At 40.7% G+C, this 14946-nt stretch overlaps 2 protein-coding genes across 4 annotated transcripts in view; one reads left to right on the forward strand and one right to left on the reverse strand.

Moving 5' to 3' along the window:
• The window catches only part of sntb1 (syntrophin, basic 1), a 34443-nt gene extending 32531 nt beyond the window's left edge, over positions 1 to 1912 (reverse strand). The window contains exon 1 of the mRNA XM_018685834.2: positions 961 to 1912. Within this exon, the coding sequence (XP_018541350.1) occupies positions 961 to 1507 (547 nt within the window). The 5' untranslated portion in view covers positions 1508 to 1912. The remainder of the gene's footprint in view (positions 1 to 960) is intronic.
• A 6626-nt stretch (positions 1913 to 8538) lies between these two features.
• On the forward strand, positions 8539 to 14616 carry LOC108889396 (E3 ubiquitin-protein ligase TRIM39). Of its 3 annotated transcripts, XM_051076031.1 has the most exons (3): positions 8539 to 8647; positions 8861 to 9078; positions 12510 to 14616. In XM_051076031.1, the coding sequence occupies exons 2-3, from the start codon at positions 8863 to 8865 to the stop codon at positions 14085 to 14087; spliced, it is 1794 nt and encodes a 597-aa protein (XP_050931988.1). In that variant the 5' UTR covers positions 8539 to 8647; positions 8861 to 8862; the 3' UTR covers positions 14088 to 14616. The 3 variants fall into 3 exon arrangements, with proteins under 3 accessions (XP_050931988.1, XP_050931989.1, XP_018541340.1); XM_051076032.1 differs by lacking the exon at positions 8861 to 9078 and having other exon boundaries at positions 8554 to 8647; positions 12292 to 14616; XM_018685824.2 differs by lacking the exons at positions 8539 to 8647; positions 8861 to 9078 and adding an exon at positions 11943 to 12070 and having other exon boundaries at positions 12292 to 14616.
• Positions 14617 to 14946: the final 330 nt, after the last annotated feature.

Consider the following 14946-nt stretch of genomic DNA (forward strand, 5'->3'; position numbering starts at 1 on the left):
TCTGAAAGAAAAAAAAAAAAAAAACACCGGTCGGCCTCCTTTCGTTTCCCAACTATGGCATAAAGCGAGCATGTCCTGACAGCAAATTTGCACTGCATACACCCTCTAAATACAGTGTATTCCCCTTTATTCCTGTGAATCAAATAAATTTGCTGAGATGCCAGAAAAAAGTTTCACTTCTTTTTAATTTGGTTCCCTGGGAGAGAGACTGTACGACGACAACCAACTGTGACTCTGTTAACAAATAAGTAAGAAAAATACCACCTTTCCTTTCTTAGCTCTTAGTATTAACTAGTAGCTCCTTTCTCTAATGGAAAATAAATCACATCCTACAGCAGAGGTTTTCATTGCCAGGCTTCAACAATCAGAGGCATGCTGGTTTTTGTTCTGTTCATCTCATCAAGGAGTGACTTATACCTGGGACGCTAAGTGAATGCAATCAACTGGCAGGTAGAGTAGAAAACTTGCACTACTTTGTGTTCCTGGGCACCAGAGTTGAAAGAGAGCCACTGACCTACTGGAGGATATGCAGAAAAAAAAACAACCCAACATCAATGAAGAACATAGGCAGCCATGTAGGGTGAGAACTCTCAACACTACATAACATGTTTCCTTCCCTGATGGATGAGATTTCCATGAGTAGTGTGGCAGAGCTTCCTTAGGGATCTCTCAGAAAGGTTACATTAGGCCTCCAGTGTGCTCCAAACACAGAGTGTGCTTAGCTGAACTAAGATCTAAAACTTAACTCTTATCTCCCCAGATATGCAGCACAATCCTTCATCAACGTAAGCACTAACACTCACATGGGGGCTTCCTGAAATGAGACCTTATCTTGTGGAATTTCACTACATGAATAAGGGCATGTATGTGGAATGAAAAAAAAAGTTTGGGAATCCCTGACCCATGCACTCTCCACTGTTTCTGTCATCCTCTCACATACAGTCTATTCAGGTTTCGTACCTTCGAGAGTCACCTCTTTCCCGGCCCGTTTCAGCGCCTGCACAGCCTCGTCGTGGGTCGCGTCTCGCAGGTTCATGCCGTTTACGGACAGGATGGCGTCCCCGACGTACAGAGCCTGGGTCTGGTCCGCGGCGAGCCCCTTGAATATCTTACTGATGAGGATGGGCATTTTGTTCTCCTTCCCTCCCTTGATGCTGATCCCGAGCCCCCCGATCTCCTGCTTGGTCACCTTGACGCACCGCTTTCTGTTGGCGATCGCCTCGGGCACTCGCTCCGGGAGGTCCGTGAACGCGGTGCGCACAGTTTTGGGGCCGTTGTTGGAGTTAGCGTTGTTGTTATCAAGGTAAGATCCGTTGCTGACGCCGTTGGAGTTGACATTGTCGCTCACGTTGTCGTTGCCGCCGCTCTCCTCGCAGCTTAACGTGAGCGCTTCCTCGTTCAAGTTGACCAAAACTTTGTGCCACCGCTCCCGCACCAAAACCTCCACAAATCCACTTTTTTGCACTCCGGAGGCTCCCGAAACTCCCGTCGATATTACCACCGCCATCTTTGGAGCATTTCTTTAAAATGACCTGCGATATTTTTTTTTGTTTGTTTGTTTTAGTTCCCCGGCACGCTCCCACACGCGTTAACTTCCACCCCCGTTTCCCTCGCGCTCAGGCTGGACTTTGCCCCTCTCTCTCAGAAGTTTTCTGCGGGACTTGTCAAGCGTCCCGACCAACCAGCCCGAGCCCTTTGGGCACAAGCTGCCCTCCGCTCCGCCTGCCTGAGATCCTATCTGCTGGGTGGAGTTTGCTCCCCCCGCCGTCAGCAGATCCCATCTCTAGATCCTGCGTGCACAAAACGTCCTCATCATTTCCCCACAACATTTCAGACATGACAAGTGATGCACGAGGTAAATGTAACAAGTACCAACAACATCTTCACAAAAAATCCAGTATTTAACTAATTTCACTTGCACTGAGTTAATAACAGTTACCATGATATATACTGCGGTGGTAAAATGTGCTGATGTGTACACTTAGTGAATAAAATTATACATTTTGTAGCGTGCGTCATTTGGCCACATGGATCTGAAGAAGTGACAGAAAACTGAATGCTTTCATTATGGCAGCTATTTAAAAAAAAATCATTTTACGTGCATAGACTGACTCAAAATATCACCCGAACTGACTTTCCAGTCTTCAAATGTCCTCTGAGTCCCTCTCTGCCGCTGTATTTGGCCGCGTTCACGTTGCAGAAGTGAGATCGGTAACGCGCGTACAGGAATGCGCCTGTGCCGGTTTTGATGTTTCAAAAGAGAGAGAGAGAGAGAGAGAATTTGTTGGGAAGCTCTGACATGGAGAGACCCCCCCCCAAAAAGGCCCCGCTCTCTATCTCTATTATAGCTGTTCCAAAAGGACGAGCTCATGCCCTGTCAATCCTGCCGACTCGTCAGAGTTCAATTAAGTGAATCCACACCGCGAGGGTGCAGACACTATTATCACTATAATGACTGAGGGTCGGGGGGTGGGGGGCGTCCCTCACAGGGATGACCCGGCTTCAAGCCCTAATGTGTGTGCGTGTGTGTGTGTGTGTGTGTGCGTGACTGACAGGGGGTTGAAGGAATACGGAGGTTTGATTCTCGAACATGGTGATATTAAGGAGAAAAAAACATTCACACTAAGCAGCTGTTGTCACTTGTGTGAGGGCTTTAAGTGCCGATAACTTTTTTTAAATAACAGCACTTACCTCGGTGCATCCGCATTTTCACTTTGAAGCATGCTATCTTCGCTGAACGGCCGGCTGAGCTAAACCATTACCTCTCACCGATCTGTTAGAAATGTGGCTGCGACACCTACTGGTGACACTATGAATTGACACCTGGCATTACACTACAGCCAGTAAGAAAGTCCACTCTGACAAAACAAACAAAAACATACACAGGGGATCATTTGTACCAACAGCAACAAAATAATGAACAAACTGCTAGAAAATAACTTCATACAGAGAGTTTTTAATTGCATCATTTGTATCAACATTTGCACTTATGTTTCTGTATTAATGCTGACTGGTGTTTATTGTCTTATTAATGAAACAGAGATAAATGTCTTGGCCCCCAGGAAGTAAAGATTATTTGGTCCTATTCTAGAAACACAAAAGTAACCCATTTTGTATTTGGGCATTTGATAATGATAAGCCACTAACACAAACTGGCCATCTTTACTTCATCCACAAAAACATGTTGTTGTTGTTTTCATAATGAGATTGAGTGTTGTTGTTGATTCCCAGGTTAAGGTTTTTCACATAATATTCACTGACTCAAATGAACATGTAGAAATTAGATGAAGTGCACTTCCAGGCTTCTTATAAGTACATACAGTATAGTATACATTTCTCTTTTAGCTACTCCATAATCCTTTATTTTATTGTGTGAATGTGTGACTTGGCCACGTGCTGCTAATGTAAAGTAAAAACGACCTTTAAATTTTCTCTTGCATAATAGCCTCTGTCCTGTGCTCTATAAATTGCAGTTATTAATAAAATATTACTATTTGTTTATTAGAATGAATTTAAATAAAAAGACAACAGTTGCTCTAGATTTTAACTTAATTCAAAGGAGATATGTGATTATAATGAGAAAGTACTATTTCATATGTAGATATGTATATGATTTAAAATGTTTGCCAGTGTATGAGTCATAATTAATCCAATGTGTAATCATGGGAATACAGGAATGCTGTGCAATCTATGAGCCAAGCTTCCTCACATGCCCGCCTGCTAAACCACACTGGATCATTACTACTGAACTGCACTGAAGAGGGGATTAGCTTATTTATTTTGAGAGAGAAACAGAAATAGTAAGAATAATTTGGTTTAATGAGGTGTAGGAGCTACAATTGATTTTTACTTTTATATGGAAATGAGCTATCAGATGTAATGCACCATTCTTTGTTGTGGTAATGACCTTCAGAACAAACAAATAAACAAACAAACAGAGAATGCAATCTTATTAAAGGTGATGGTATTTACAGGTTTTTAATGAAGCTTTTTAAAATCCTCAGTCAGCCAGCACATTGATTACACAACTTTTTTCATTGCAACAGGGAGCAGCTGCATAGACAGGTGTGGTTACACACAAACACGCAATCACACGGGGAGTTTGTGTTGTTGGTGTGTCAGCAAGCTTTCTGGAGTAATTCGAGAGAAATGTATTGATCAAGAGCACTCCAATGCTGAGGCAAGTGGGGATTCAAGCTTCCTCTTTACATGTTTTTACATAGAATATGAGATTGATTAACTAACAAATGTCATGATCGAGTTTCTGTCTGCATAAAGAAAAACAGACTGCTTACTCCCCTTAAATAATGTTCTCTTCTCACCTACCTTTCTTTCCATTTCCCATATTTCCTCCACCCATTTCTTTCCATGTTCCTTCTTTTCTTTTCTTTTCTTTTCTTTTCTTTTCTTATAGCTCTTCTTGATTCCTCCCACTCTTCATCAATGCTTCCATGCTTCAGGGTTCAAAGGTGTCCAGTGCTTTTTCTTGCAAACGGAAAAAAGCAAAGTTCTGTTGACCTTCAGTGTTTCTTATAAAAATGAACCATGTTCATCCTCCTAATTAAACAAAATGGGCACCCACTCGTACATTACTCCATATCCCTACTAGTTGTCAAAAACACCACAGGGTACCTTTAATATTATTGCCATGAGGTTGCTTTAAAGTTTGCATTTTACCGGCGAAGAAAACAAAAGTTAAGGATTAGCATTATCAGGAGTTGAAGTATCAGTAAGTCAGCCATAGAAATAAGCATTTCTCAGTAACTTCTAAATCATTCATGCTTAGACCAAATGAAAGAGGTTCACTGCAGTTTCAAAATTTCATCTGCACCCAATGGTGTGGAAAACACTATTCAGTGGGTCAAAGTGATCTTTATAGAACAAGTTAACAACCTCCACAAGCTGCATGTGTGGACATTTTCAGAGATTCTTTGAGACATTTTCCTCTCCCTTCAATAATGTGACCTTCTCATTTATGCCTTCTTTTTTCCATTTTCCTTCTATCCATTCACTTGTCCTTCCTGCTCTCCCTTCTGCCACATCTCTCCATGTTTCTCTTTGCCAATATCTCTCCTTCAACTAATTGATGGTCAATTTATCAAACAATCTTTGCTGTGAGTTTTGTTTAAATCAATCTAAAGAAAATACCACCTCAGTAATGCTGTGACAGCTCAGTGGGCCAGGTAAAGGACTCAGATGCATGACTCAAAGATAGGCAGACAGGTAAAGGCAAGGTTTTTCTAGTGTTGATGGATCAAAGCAGGATTCAAGACAGGCCAAAAAAAAAAAAAAAAAAAAAAAAGCAAAAAGGAAAGGCAAAAAGTCTAAAATAGAGAAGCATCATTGCATCATTTACAAAGAAATGAAACTTCATGGTTCAGTTTGTCCATCTGTATACAAACACAGACATTCAAGATGTCTGAAGTTCAGCTCCCTATGGAATACATATAACCTACATGATAATATTTTGATGTTGTAAAATATTCGCATTCATTGGATTTGTTGTTTTTATATTCATTTAGGTTAGTAATTTTAAACTTATCTATTCAATATTTTTATGAAACTCTAATATACCTGCTGAACTGGTATCAGTATGTTTAATCTACCTAAAGTGCAGAGCAGGATTTTACATTCATCACTGTAGAGAAGATGAGGACAGGGGCTCTATTCAAATACACAACTAGAGGGAGCAGTTTACTCACCTTTCTACAAGTAGGAAAATATTTTATTCGAGCCACTGAGCCACCATATTTTAACTCTTTATCACTTTGTCTTTTTTTATATGACCTATCATGTGTCACTTAATGTTTCTATATTAGTTACTTAATGTAAAATTGAAAGTTGTGTGTTGAAACTCAAATTTAAGCTGAACAGGCATTACAGATACACAGTAGTCTGATATATTATATATTAGTGCACCAGGGTTACATAGTATGTAATTATATGTAGTACAGTTTCAAGAATAAGAAAAGAGCTTCATCTTTGATGGGTCAGAATCAGAAATCAGAAAAACTTTATTTTCTGTTAGTCGGTGTGCGTTTTAAATATTGTTTTGTTAACACATGTTCAAATATCTCTCCTAACATTAAAACTTCTGAGTTTCCTCATCAGAAAGAGGCACTGCTCGGCACAGACACAGAGTCACTGTGCTGAGAAAAGAGCAGGGTTCTGTGCACTTCACTGCCCAGGTATCTGAAGGCACCCACCTGCTCCACCACCTGTCCTTTTAATTCCACTCCAAGATCAAGGCATTTGATTAGAGCTGGACTCTGGTCTCTGCTTATCGTGGTGGTGAGCCATGCCGCCCCTGCATTTCCAGTGGTGAACTTTTGTCCGACTTGCTGACCCTTTGTCTGTCACCACATAGAAATGCCAGTTTCTTTTAATGTAGGCATATTTTCAGACTTTTATTAACCCAATGCTTGCTGTTTTGGTACAGCCTAACCTACTTGGATGGGATAACAGTGTCAACACGATAAATCACTGTAAGGTTAATGAGAATAGCAGTGACTAGTGAGATATATTCATTCAGCAGGAACCAGTTAAGTATCCAAATTTTGGCAGAGCTCTGTCTTTTACGGACTTGTTACATTACAGACATATACAGACTAATTGAACACAACAGGCCCTTGACAGCAACACTCTCTTAGGTGCCTCCATGACAATGCCGATCCCAGGGAATCACATCAGAGAGATCAGAAAGAAGAAAAAAAAAAACAGAGAGCACAGCAAACAAAAACATAGAAACAATCCTCAGCATATTAACACATAAAAAAGGAACCACTGAACAAATAACTGAACTTAATAATTGTTTAACAGAGCATGTATGTATTTGTTTTGAGGGGATGCCTGCAACTCCCTTGCAGTCAGGTAGGAGGAGGTTGAGTCTGTTTGCAGATTTAGATCACACTAAACACACTCACAAACACATCCCAGCCAGTTAGTTCTAAGCAGATTTTTTTTTTTTTTGTTGGTCTGGATCTTGTCTGGTTTCAGTTTTTGTGAAATGCAACCTTAGAGTGAAACAATAGCATGCTGACAGCACTACAGTAAAAAGAGCCTGAAATACTGTGCAGGAGTTTCTGTTTCATATTCCATGTCAGGTAATACATAATCGAAAGTAATCAGATTCACTTGATTCATCCAGTGAAATTTGGCTTTATTAATTTATAGATGGTTTAATATACACTGATCAGCCATACCATCATGACCAATGACAGGTGAAGTGAATAACATTGATCATCTTGTTACAATATAATGTTGAGAGACCTTGGGTTCTGGTATTCAGGATCAGATTTGGAACTTTCCAGAACCAGTTTTTGTGGTGTGATGGGAGCATTTTCCTGCTGGGGGGAGGACGCTGCCACTGGGCAGTGCTGTTGCCATTGTGATGGTGTGCAATATTTAGGTGGGTGGTATGTGTAAAAGCAACATCAGCAAAACATTGTATTGTAACGAGATGATTAATGTTATTCAATTCAATTCAATTCAATTCAATTTTATTTATATAGCGCCATATCACAACAACAGTCATCTCAAGGCACTTTTCATATAGAGCAGGTCTAGACCATACTCTTTAAAATAGGTATTTACAGAGAGAGACCCAACAAATCCCACCAAGAGCAAGCACTAGGCGACAGTGGCAAGGAAAAACTTCCTTTTAAGAGGCAGAAACCTCGAGCAGAACCGGACTCAGGGTGGGCGGCCATCTGCCTCGACCGGTTGGGTTAAGAAGGAGAGAGAGGGGGAGAGGGGGGAGAGGGGGTAGGGAATAGCGAAAGAAGAACATAGCATAACACAGGTTCCATATCAGATGTAAGATGAGGCCAGTAATACAGCAGTAGTAGTGATAGTAGTGATAATTAAAGTATTAACTGCTAACACAGCAATACAACTAATAGCAGTATAAGTAATTTCTAATTCTAGCAGCAGGTGTTGAGTGGAGTTGTAGGAGCAGCAGGAGACTTGTCATCACAGATCAGACTCTACAGCTCCAGAGGAAGAAATACCTGCCTGCCACCTTACCTGTCAGTAGTCAGTTCAACATAAAAAATGACCATAATGAATTAATTCATACTTCTCTCTACTATATCTTAAATGTAAAAACATAGACACTAAACAGCTGTTTTGCTGGAGAGAGAATATTTATGGAGTGGTTCATTATACTTCAGTGGCAAAAACACAAAAATATAATTTCTCTGAAGTTAACTCTTTAAGAGCAGAGACTTTACAGACAATTTTGCACTTGTCAACTTGATTCAGAGATTGATTTATTTTTAGTATTTTGAGTCAGAGCCACAGATGCTCATTGCAGTTGCAATTTAGTTGAGTGGATCAGTAATGCACAAAACATACAATGACATAACAACAGCAAGAGGTAATTAAAGAGTAAAGATTCTTTACTGGCTTTATTGTTGCTCAAAATCATATCTCATGTTATAATTTGTTTGACGAGGGTCAAATGTTATGGGTTAATGTCATGCTCTTGTAGGAAGAGCAGATGGGAGGAGTATCAAAAAGGGGAGGAGCATCATTGCATCACTTACAGAGCAATGAAACATCCCATTGCAGCTCTGCGCAAACCACAACAACTGGTAAACACGATTCAGTTTAGCAAGAGAGGCAGCAGAGCTGAGCATCTGAAAAGGTGAAGTGAAACATTTACCTAACAACACGTTGATATTATAGGATATTCATAGATATTATGTCACATACTGTAATGTGAATAGTGTTGCTGATATCTTAGTCTGCCATTATTTTTGTGTGTAAAATGGCTCATACTGGTAGCTGCTACTGTAGGAGACAAAAAAATCATTAAACATTGATGGTTCTTCATTTGAAAACCTCTGCTCTCCTCTAGAAATGGCCTCAGCCAGTAGTTTCCTGTCAGAAGATCAGTTCCTGTGCTCCATCTGTTTGGAAGTCTTCACCGAGCCTGTGTCTATTCCATGTGGACACAACTTCTGCAAGGCCTGCATCACTAAGAACTGGGAAGGCAAAAACCAGTGTCAGTGTCCACTGTGCAACGAGAAGTTCAACAAAGGGCTCAAACTCCGTGTCAACACTGGATTCAGGGAGGTTGTGGAGAATTTCAAGAGACATCATCAACAAATATCATGTGTCAACAACAATTCCCTGCTCAAACCGGGACAGGTGCCATGTGACTGCTGTCTTAGCAACAAGTTCAAAGCTTCTAAAACCTGTCTGGTGTGTTTGGCTTCGTATTGTGAAGCTCACCTGGAGCCTCATCTGAGAGTTGCTGCCCTAAAGCGACACAAACTGACTGAGCCTGTGCACAACCTGGAGAACAAGATATGCAAAAAACACAACAGGGTTTTAGAGCTCTTCTGCAGGAGTGACCTGACTCATGTTTGTGTCCTGTGCACAGAACACAGCTGTCATGATACGGTCCTGTTAGAGGAAGAGCATGTAGACAAGAGGGCTCAGATTAGGAAGAAAAAAACAGAAGTACAGGAACCTAAACGGAAGAGTAGAAAGCAGGCTCAGAAAACAAAAGCAGCAGCGCAGACCAAGCAGAAAGGCAAAGATAAAGCGATAGCAAACAGTGTGGTGCCTGATCAAATGCAAGCTCCTCCCATTTGGTGGTGTCTCAATGGAGGCTTGCACCAGTTCAATGAATATTCCTATGTCCCTGAAAACAGGGGCTTTTCCGAGGGGAGATTCTACTATGAAGTTGACACCAAAGGGAGGACCAGCTGGGATTTAGGAGTTGTCAGAGGGTCAATTCGTGGAAGGAGAAAATTCACACCAAACCCACGGAGTGGAAACTGGATCATTCGGTTGGAGAATAACAATATCTGCAGAGCTCTACATGATGACCCCATCCACCTCTCCTTAATAATGAAACCTGAGAGAGTGTTAGTGTTTGTAGATTATGAGAGTGGATTGGTGACCTTCTTTGATGCAGACACCGCAGTCCTGATCTACTCTTTTACCAACTGCAGATTCAATGAGAGAATTTTCTTGTTCTTTCGCCCCAGTCCTGCAGAGGATGTTAGCTTGGTACGGAGACTACAGAAGAAGGTTCAGGCGATGATAATGAGCACAGAAGGTTTAATCTGCTTCATTTTTATGGCCTTTGTTCTGATTTTGAGTGTGCAACTAGCAAATGGAGTCTTTTTACAGGAGCAGAGTTGAAACAGATTCTGATGAAAAACATCTCTACAAAACTGTACACTGAACTCAACTGGAAAAATAATTACCTTCATCTGCTGTTAATGCATTGTAATATGATGTGTTTCCACTCACAAATTCATCTGTCAGTTAATCGTGTGACAATATTTAATATACAGTAAGTTTGTAAATCACAATGCACATTTAAGAAGTTCTTATTATGACTTTGTATGCTTGCTTTACCATTTGGTGTTGGCTTTTCTGTGTTTGATACACAATATGAATTTACATAAAGTTTACCTCATCTATAAAACATGAGAGTTGTGTCATTTCTGAAATTAATAAACCACTCACCACATTTAGATTATCTACAGTGTCCCAGCTTGTTAGACTGGTATCAGTATGTTTAATCTGCCTGTAGTGCAGAGTGGGATTTTACATTCATCGCTGTAGTGAAGATGGAGACAGAGGCTCTATTCAAATACACCAGTAGAGGGAGCGATCTACTCACCTTTCATACAAACATAATTTAGTGAGGGGAAATATTTTCAGCCACTGAGCCACCACAGTTTAACTCTTTATTAGTGTTTTTTATAGGACCTATCGTGTGACACTGTAAATTAGTTTGAATGTAAAATTGAAAGTTATGCCTTGAAACTCGAATTTAAGTTGAATGGGGAAACTGCACCAGATATACACAGTAGTCTGACATATTTATTACACACTGCTGCAGCAGAATGTACACAGAATGTATATGTAGAGGATTACAGACAGTTTTAAGTATAAGAACAGAGCTCTATCTTGGATGGATAAGAATCAGAATTTAAAAAAACAAAAAAACTTTATTGTCTGTCTCAAGGTGATAGAAATTTGTCTTTGGCTCATAAAGTGCAAAATGTGCAAATATGTGCAAGTGTTCAGATACTAATGGTTAATGGAATTTGTGTGTATAGTTGTTGTTTTTGTTATTTTATGGTTATTTTATATATTTGTTCTAGCCAGAAGGTTTTTATACCAGCAGCCTGATGGGAAGAGTTGGAATGACTTTTGGAGCGGGTGGTAATAACCCTGTGTGATGAGAGTTGTTTTACATCTAACTGCCTGGGTGTACAGATCTGATATTGAGGACTACTTAGCACCACCTCATCTGTGCCTGGTGGTATAAGTGGACTCTCCAGAACCTGGAAAAAAAAAAAAAAGCTCATCTTCCTGGGCAAGGATGAGTTTCAAACCTGCCAAATCCAGGACCATGGTGTTGAAGAGGGGAAAAGCAGTGAACAGGTTTTGCTTCTTTTTGAATGGTATTACCCATCCATCATGGCGAAACCAGTCAAGAGCCTGGGCAAGGTCTTTGACTGTAGTCTCAGGGATACAGGGGAAAACCAAGCAACCATCAAGGAGTTTGAGACTGTTTTGCTGAGAAGAGAATATTTGTGGAGTGATTCATTGCATCTTGCAGGCAAAAACACTGAAATATCATTCCTCTGAAATTAACCCTCTAAGAGCAGAGACTTTACAGACAATTTCACACTTGACACAGAGATACTTTTCCTTTTAGTGTCAGAGTCAGAGGCACAGATGTTTGTTGCAGTGTTGTTTTAGTTGAGTGGATCTGTAATTACACTCTGACGCGGTTCCTGACCACAGTGACACCAGCCAGTAGTATTTAAAGATTCTTTACTATCTTTATCATTGCTCAGAATCATAGTTCATGTCATAATTAGTCTGACATGGGTCAAATGATAGTCAAATGGTTAATGTCAAGTAGGAGGAGCCGATGGGAGGAGTATCAAAAAGAGGAGGTGCACTATTGCATCATTTACAGAGAAATGAAACTTAACATTGCGGTTATGCACACACCACAACAACTGGTAAACACAGTTCACTTTGTCGGCTGGTGTACAAGGAGAGGCAGCAGAGCTGAGCATCTGAAGAGGTAAAGTAAAACTCCTGCATTTACCTAATAATTTGATATTGTAGGATATTTGTGGATATTATGTGTTAATATAACTGTGTATATATATATACATAATAGTGTTACTGTTTTTGTCATACATGAATTTTGTGTAAAATGGCTCACACTGGTAGCTCTTAGAAGACAAAAAAAGCAATCAATCATTTATGGTTCTTAGCTTTAAAATCTCTGCTCTCCTCTAGAAATGGCCTCAGCCAGTAGTTTCCTGTCAGAAGATCAGTTCCTGTGCTCCATCTGTTTGGAAGTCTTCACCGAGCCTGTGTCTATTCCATGTGGACACAACTTCTGCAAGGCCTGCATCACTAAGAACTGGGAAGGCAAAAACCAGTGTCAGTGTCCACTGTGCAACGAGAAGTTCAACAAAGGGCTCAAACTCCGTGTCAACACCGGATTCAGGGAGGTTGTGGAGAATTTCAAGAAACTTCGCTTCATATCTAAAAATGATGTCCCAGCCAAACCGGGACAGGTGCCATGTGACTGCTGCACTGGCAACAAGTTCAAGGCCTTTAAAACTTGTCTGGTGTGTTTGGCTTCGTATTGTGAAACTCACCTGGAGCCTCATCTAAGAGTTGCTGCCCTAAAGCGACACAAACTGACTGAGCCTGTGCACAACCTGGAGAACAATGTATGTAAGAACCACAACAGGATTTTAGAGCTCTTCTGCAGGAATGACCTGACTCGTGTTTGTGTCCTGTGCACAGAACACAGGGCTCATGATACAGTCCCTCTACAGGAGGAGTATGAAGAGAAGAAGTTTCAGTTGGAGCAGAAAAAGGTGGAAGTACAGGAGATGATACAAGAGCGACAAAAGAAGATTCAGACGATAAAAGAAGTGGCCGACACCAAGGGGGAAGACAAAAATGAAGCAATAGCAAATAGTCTCCAGGTCTTCAGTACTTTGGTAAACTCTATTCAAAGACACCTGAGTGGGCTGGTGAGTGTGATTGAAGAGAAGCATAGAGCAGCAGAGAGACAGGCTGAGGTGCTGGTCAAAGAGCTGGAGAGGGAAAACGGTGAGCTCCAGAAGAGAATCACTAAACTGGAGCACATCTCACAGACTAAAGACCATCTCCAGTTCATCAAGAGCTTTGTGTCCTTCTCCTCTTCCCCTCCACCCACCAAGAACTGGTCTGACATCAGCATCAGTGGTCAGCAGTATGTGGATGAGGTGAAGAGAGCTATGGTGAAGCTGGAGGAGGCGCTCACCAAAGAGCTGGAGCGAGCCAGTCGAGAATTCAGGGTGTGCTGTAGTCAAGTCCTTGTTGAAGAAACTGACGCAGTGAAAAAAACACACACAATCACAGATCTAGAGACGCTTCCTGAAGGCATCAAGCTGGACGTCATTCGGCAGCAGTATACCGTGGACGTGACATTTGACCCATGCAGCGCAAACGAGCTGCTCTTGCTTTCAGAGGATTCAAAACAAGTGCGAACAGCTCACATTTGGTGGCCAAATGGAATCCCGCAGAAATTCAACAGATATGCCTACATTCTGGGAAAAAAGGGCTTCTCTGAAGGGAGATTCTACTATGAGGTTCAGGTCGCAATGAAGACAGGCTGGGATTTAGGAGTAGTCAGAGAGTCGATCCATGGGAAGAGGACATTCACACAAAACCCCAGGAATGGAGCCTGGATCATTAAATTGAGGAACAACACCAAATGCACAGCTTTAAATAATACCTCTGTCAACCTCTCCTTGAGAACAATACCAGAGAGGGTTGGGGTGTTTGTGGATTATGAGAAGGGACTGGTGTCCTTCTATGATGTCGACACTGTGACTCTGATCTACTCTTTTACTGGCTGTATGTTCAATGAGAAAATCTACCCATTCTTTAGCCCCGGCCCCTCTGAGGACGGTATAAATGGCGCCCCCCTGGTCCTCTCATCTGCCAAATGCTCAGCCACGTCTGAAGAATCAAATGGGTTTTTAGGCCTGATTATTACTCTGATTGCTCTGTTTTTTCTTTGCATAAATTAAACATTACATCCTCTTGTATGAGGGCAGAGTTGAAACTGATTCTGATGAAATCTGAATTCAGTAAAATCTGATTACAATATTTTGAAAAACAAGCCATACATACAAGCCCACAGAGCTTTAGACCAAGGTCAATTTAACTGGAAATAATGACCTTCTTCTTAAATTCTTTTTGATATTTGTTAGACATGATATTGCATGTTTATTTTTACCTATACTGTAGAATGTATTTTTGTAATTACACTAAGTATGTACATTTATCAAAAGCCTTTTTTAAAAGAAGAAATAATACATTTAAAAAAACAGTGTTCTACAACAACTTAAAAAGCTTGCTAGTGGTAGATGTACATGTAGAGACAAGGAGGGTTAAAAACCAGTGTCTCAGTTAATCATATGTAACCAAATGAGAATATTTCATATACAGTAAGTCTGTAAATCACACTAAGTTGTTATCATGACTGTGAATGCTTGCTTTACCTTTGGTGCTGAATTTTCCATGTTTGATACACCAAATAAATTTACACAAAGTTTACTTTTTCTCTGAAACATGTGTCTTGTGTAAACTTGTGTCATTTCTGGAACAAATCACCCACACTAAACAATTAGAATATCTACAGTGCCTCAGCCTACTGGACTGGTATCAGTTTGTTTACTCTACCTAAAGTACAGAGTGCAATTTTACATTCATGTTATGGATTAAAGATCACCGTAGTTAAGATGGTGATACAGACTCTATTCAAATACACCACTAGAGGGAGCAGTCTACTCACCTTTCATACAAACAATGGCCCACTCCCCAGTCTATTCACATAGAGTTAAAAGCCACTAAGGCACCACATTTGAACTTTATCAGTTTTTTTTC

This window comes from Lates calcarifer, linkage group LG15 (genome assembly GCF_001640805.2).
Source record: "Lates calcarifer isolate ASB-BC8 linkage group LG15, TLL_Latcal_v3, whole genome shotgun sequence".
Taxonomy (NCBI): Eukaryota; Metazoa; Chordata; class Actinopteri; family Centropomidae; genus Lates; species Lates calcarifer.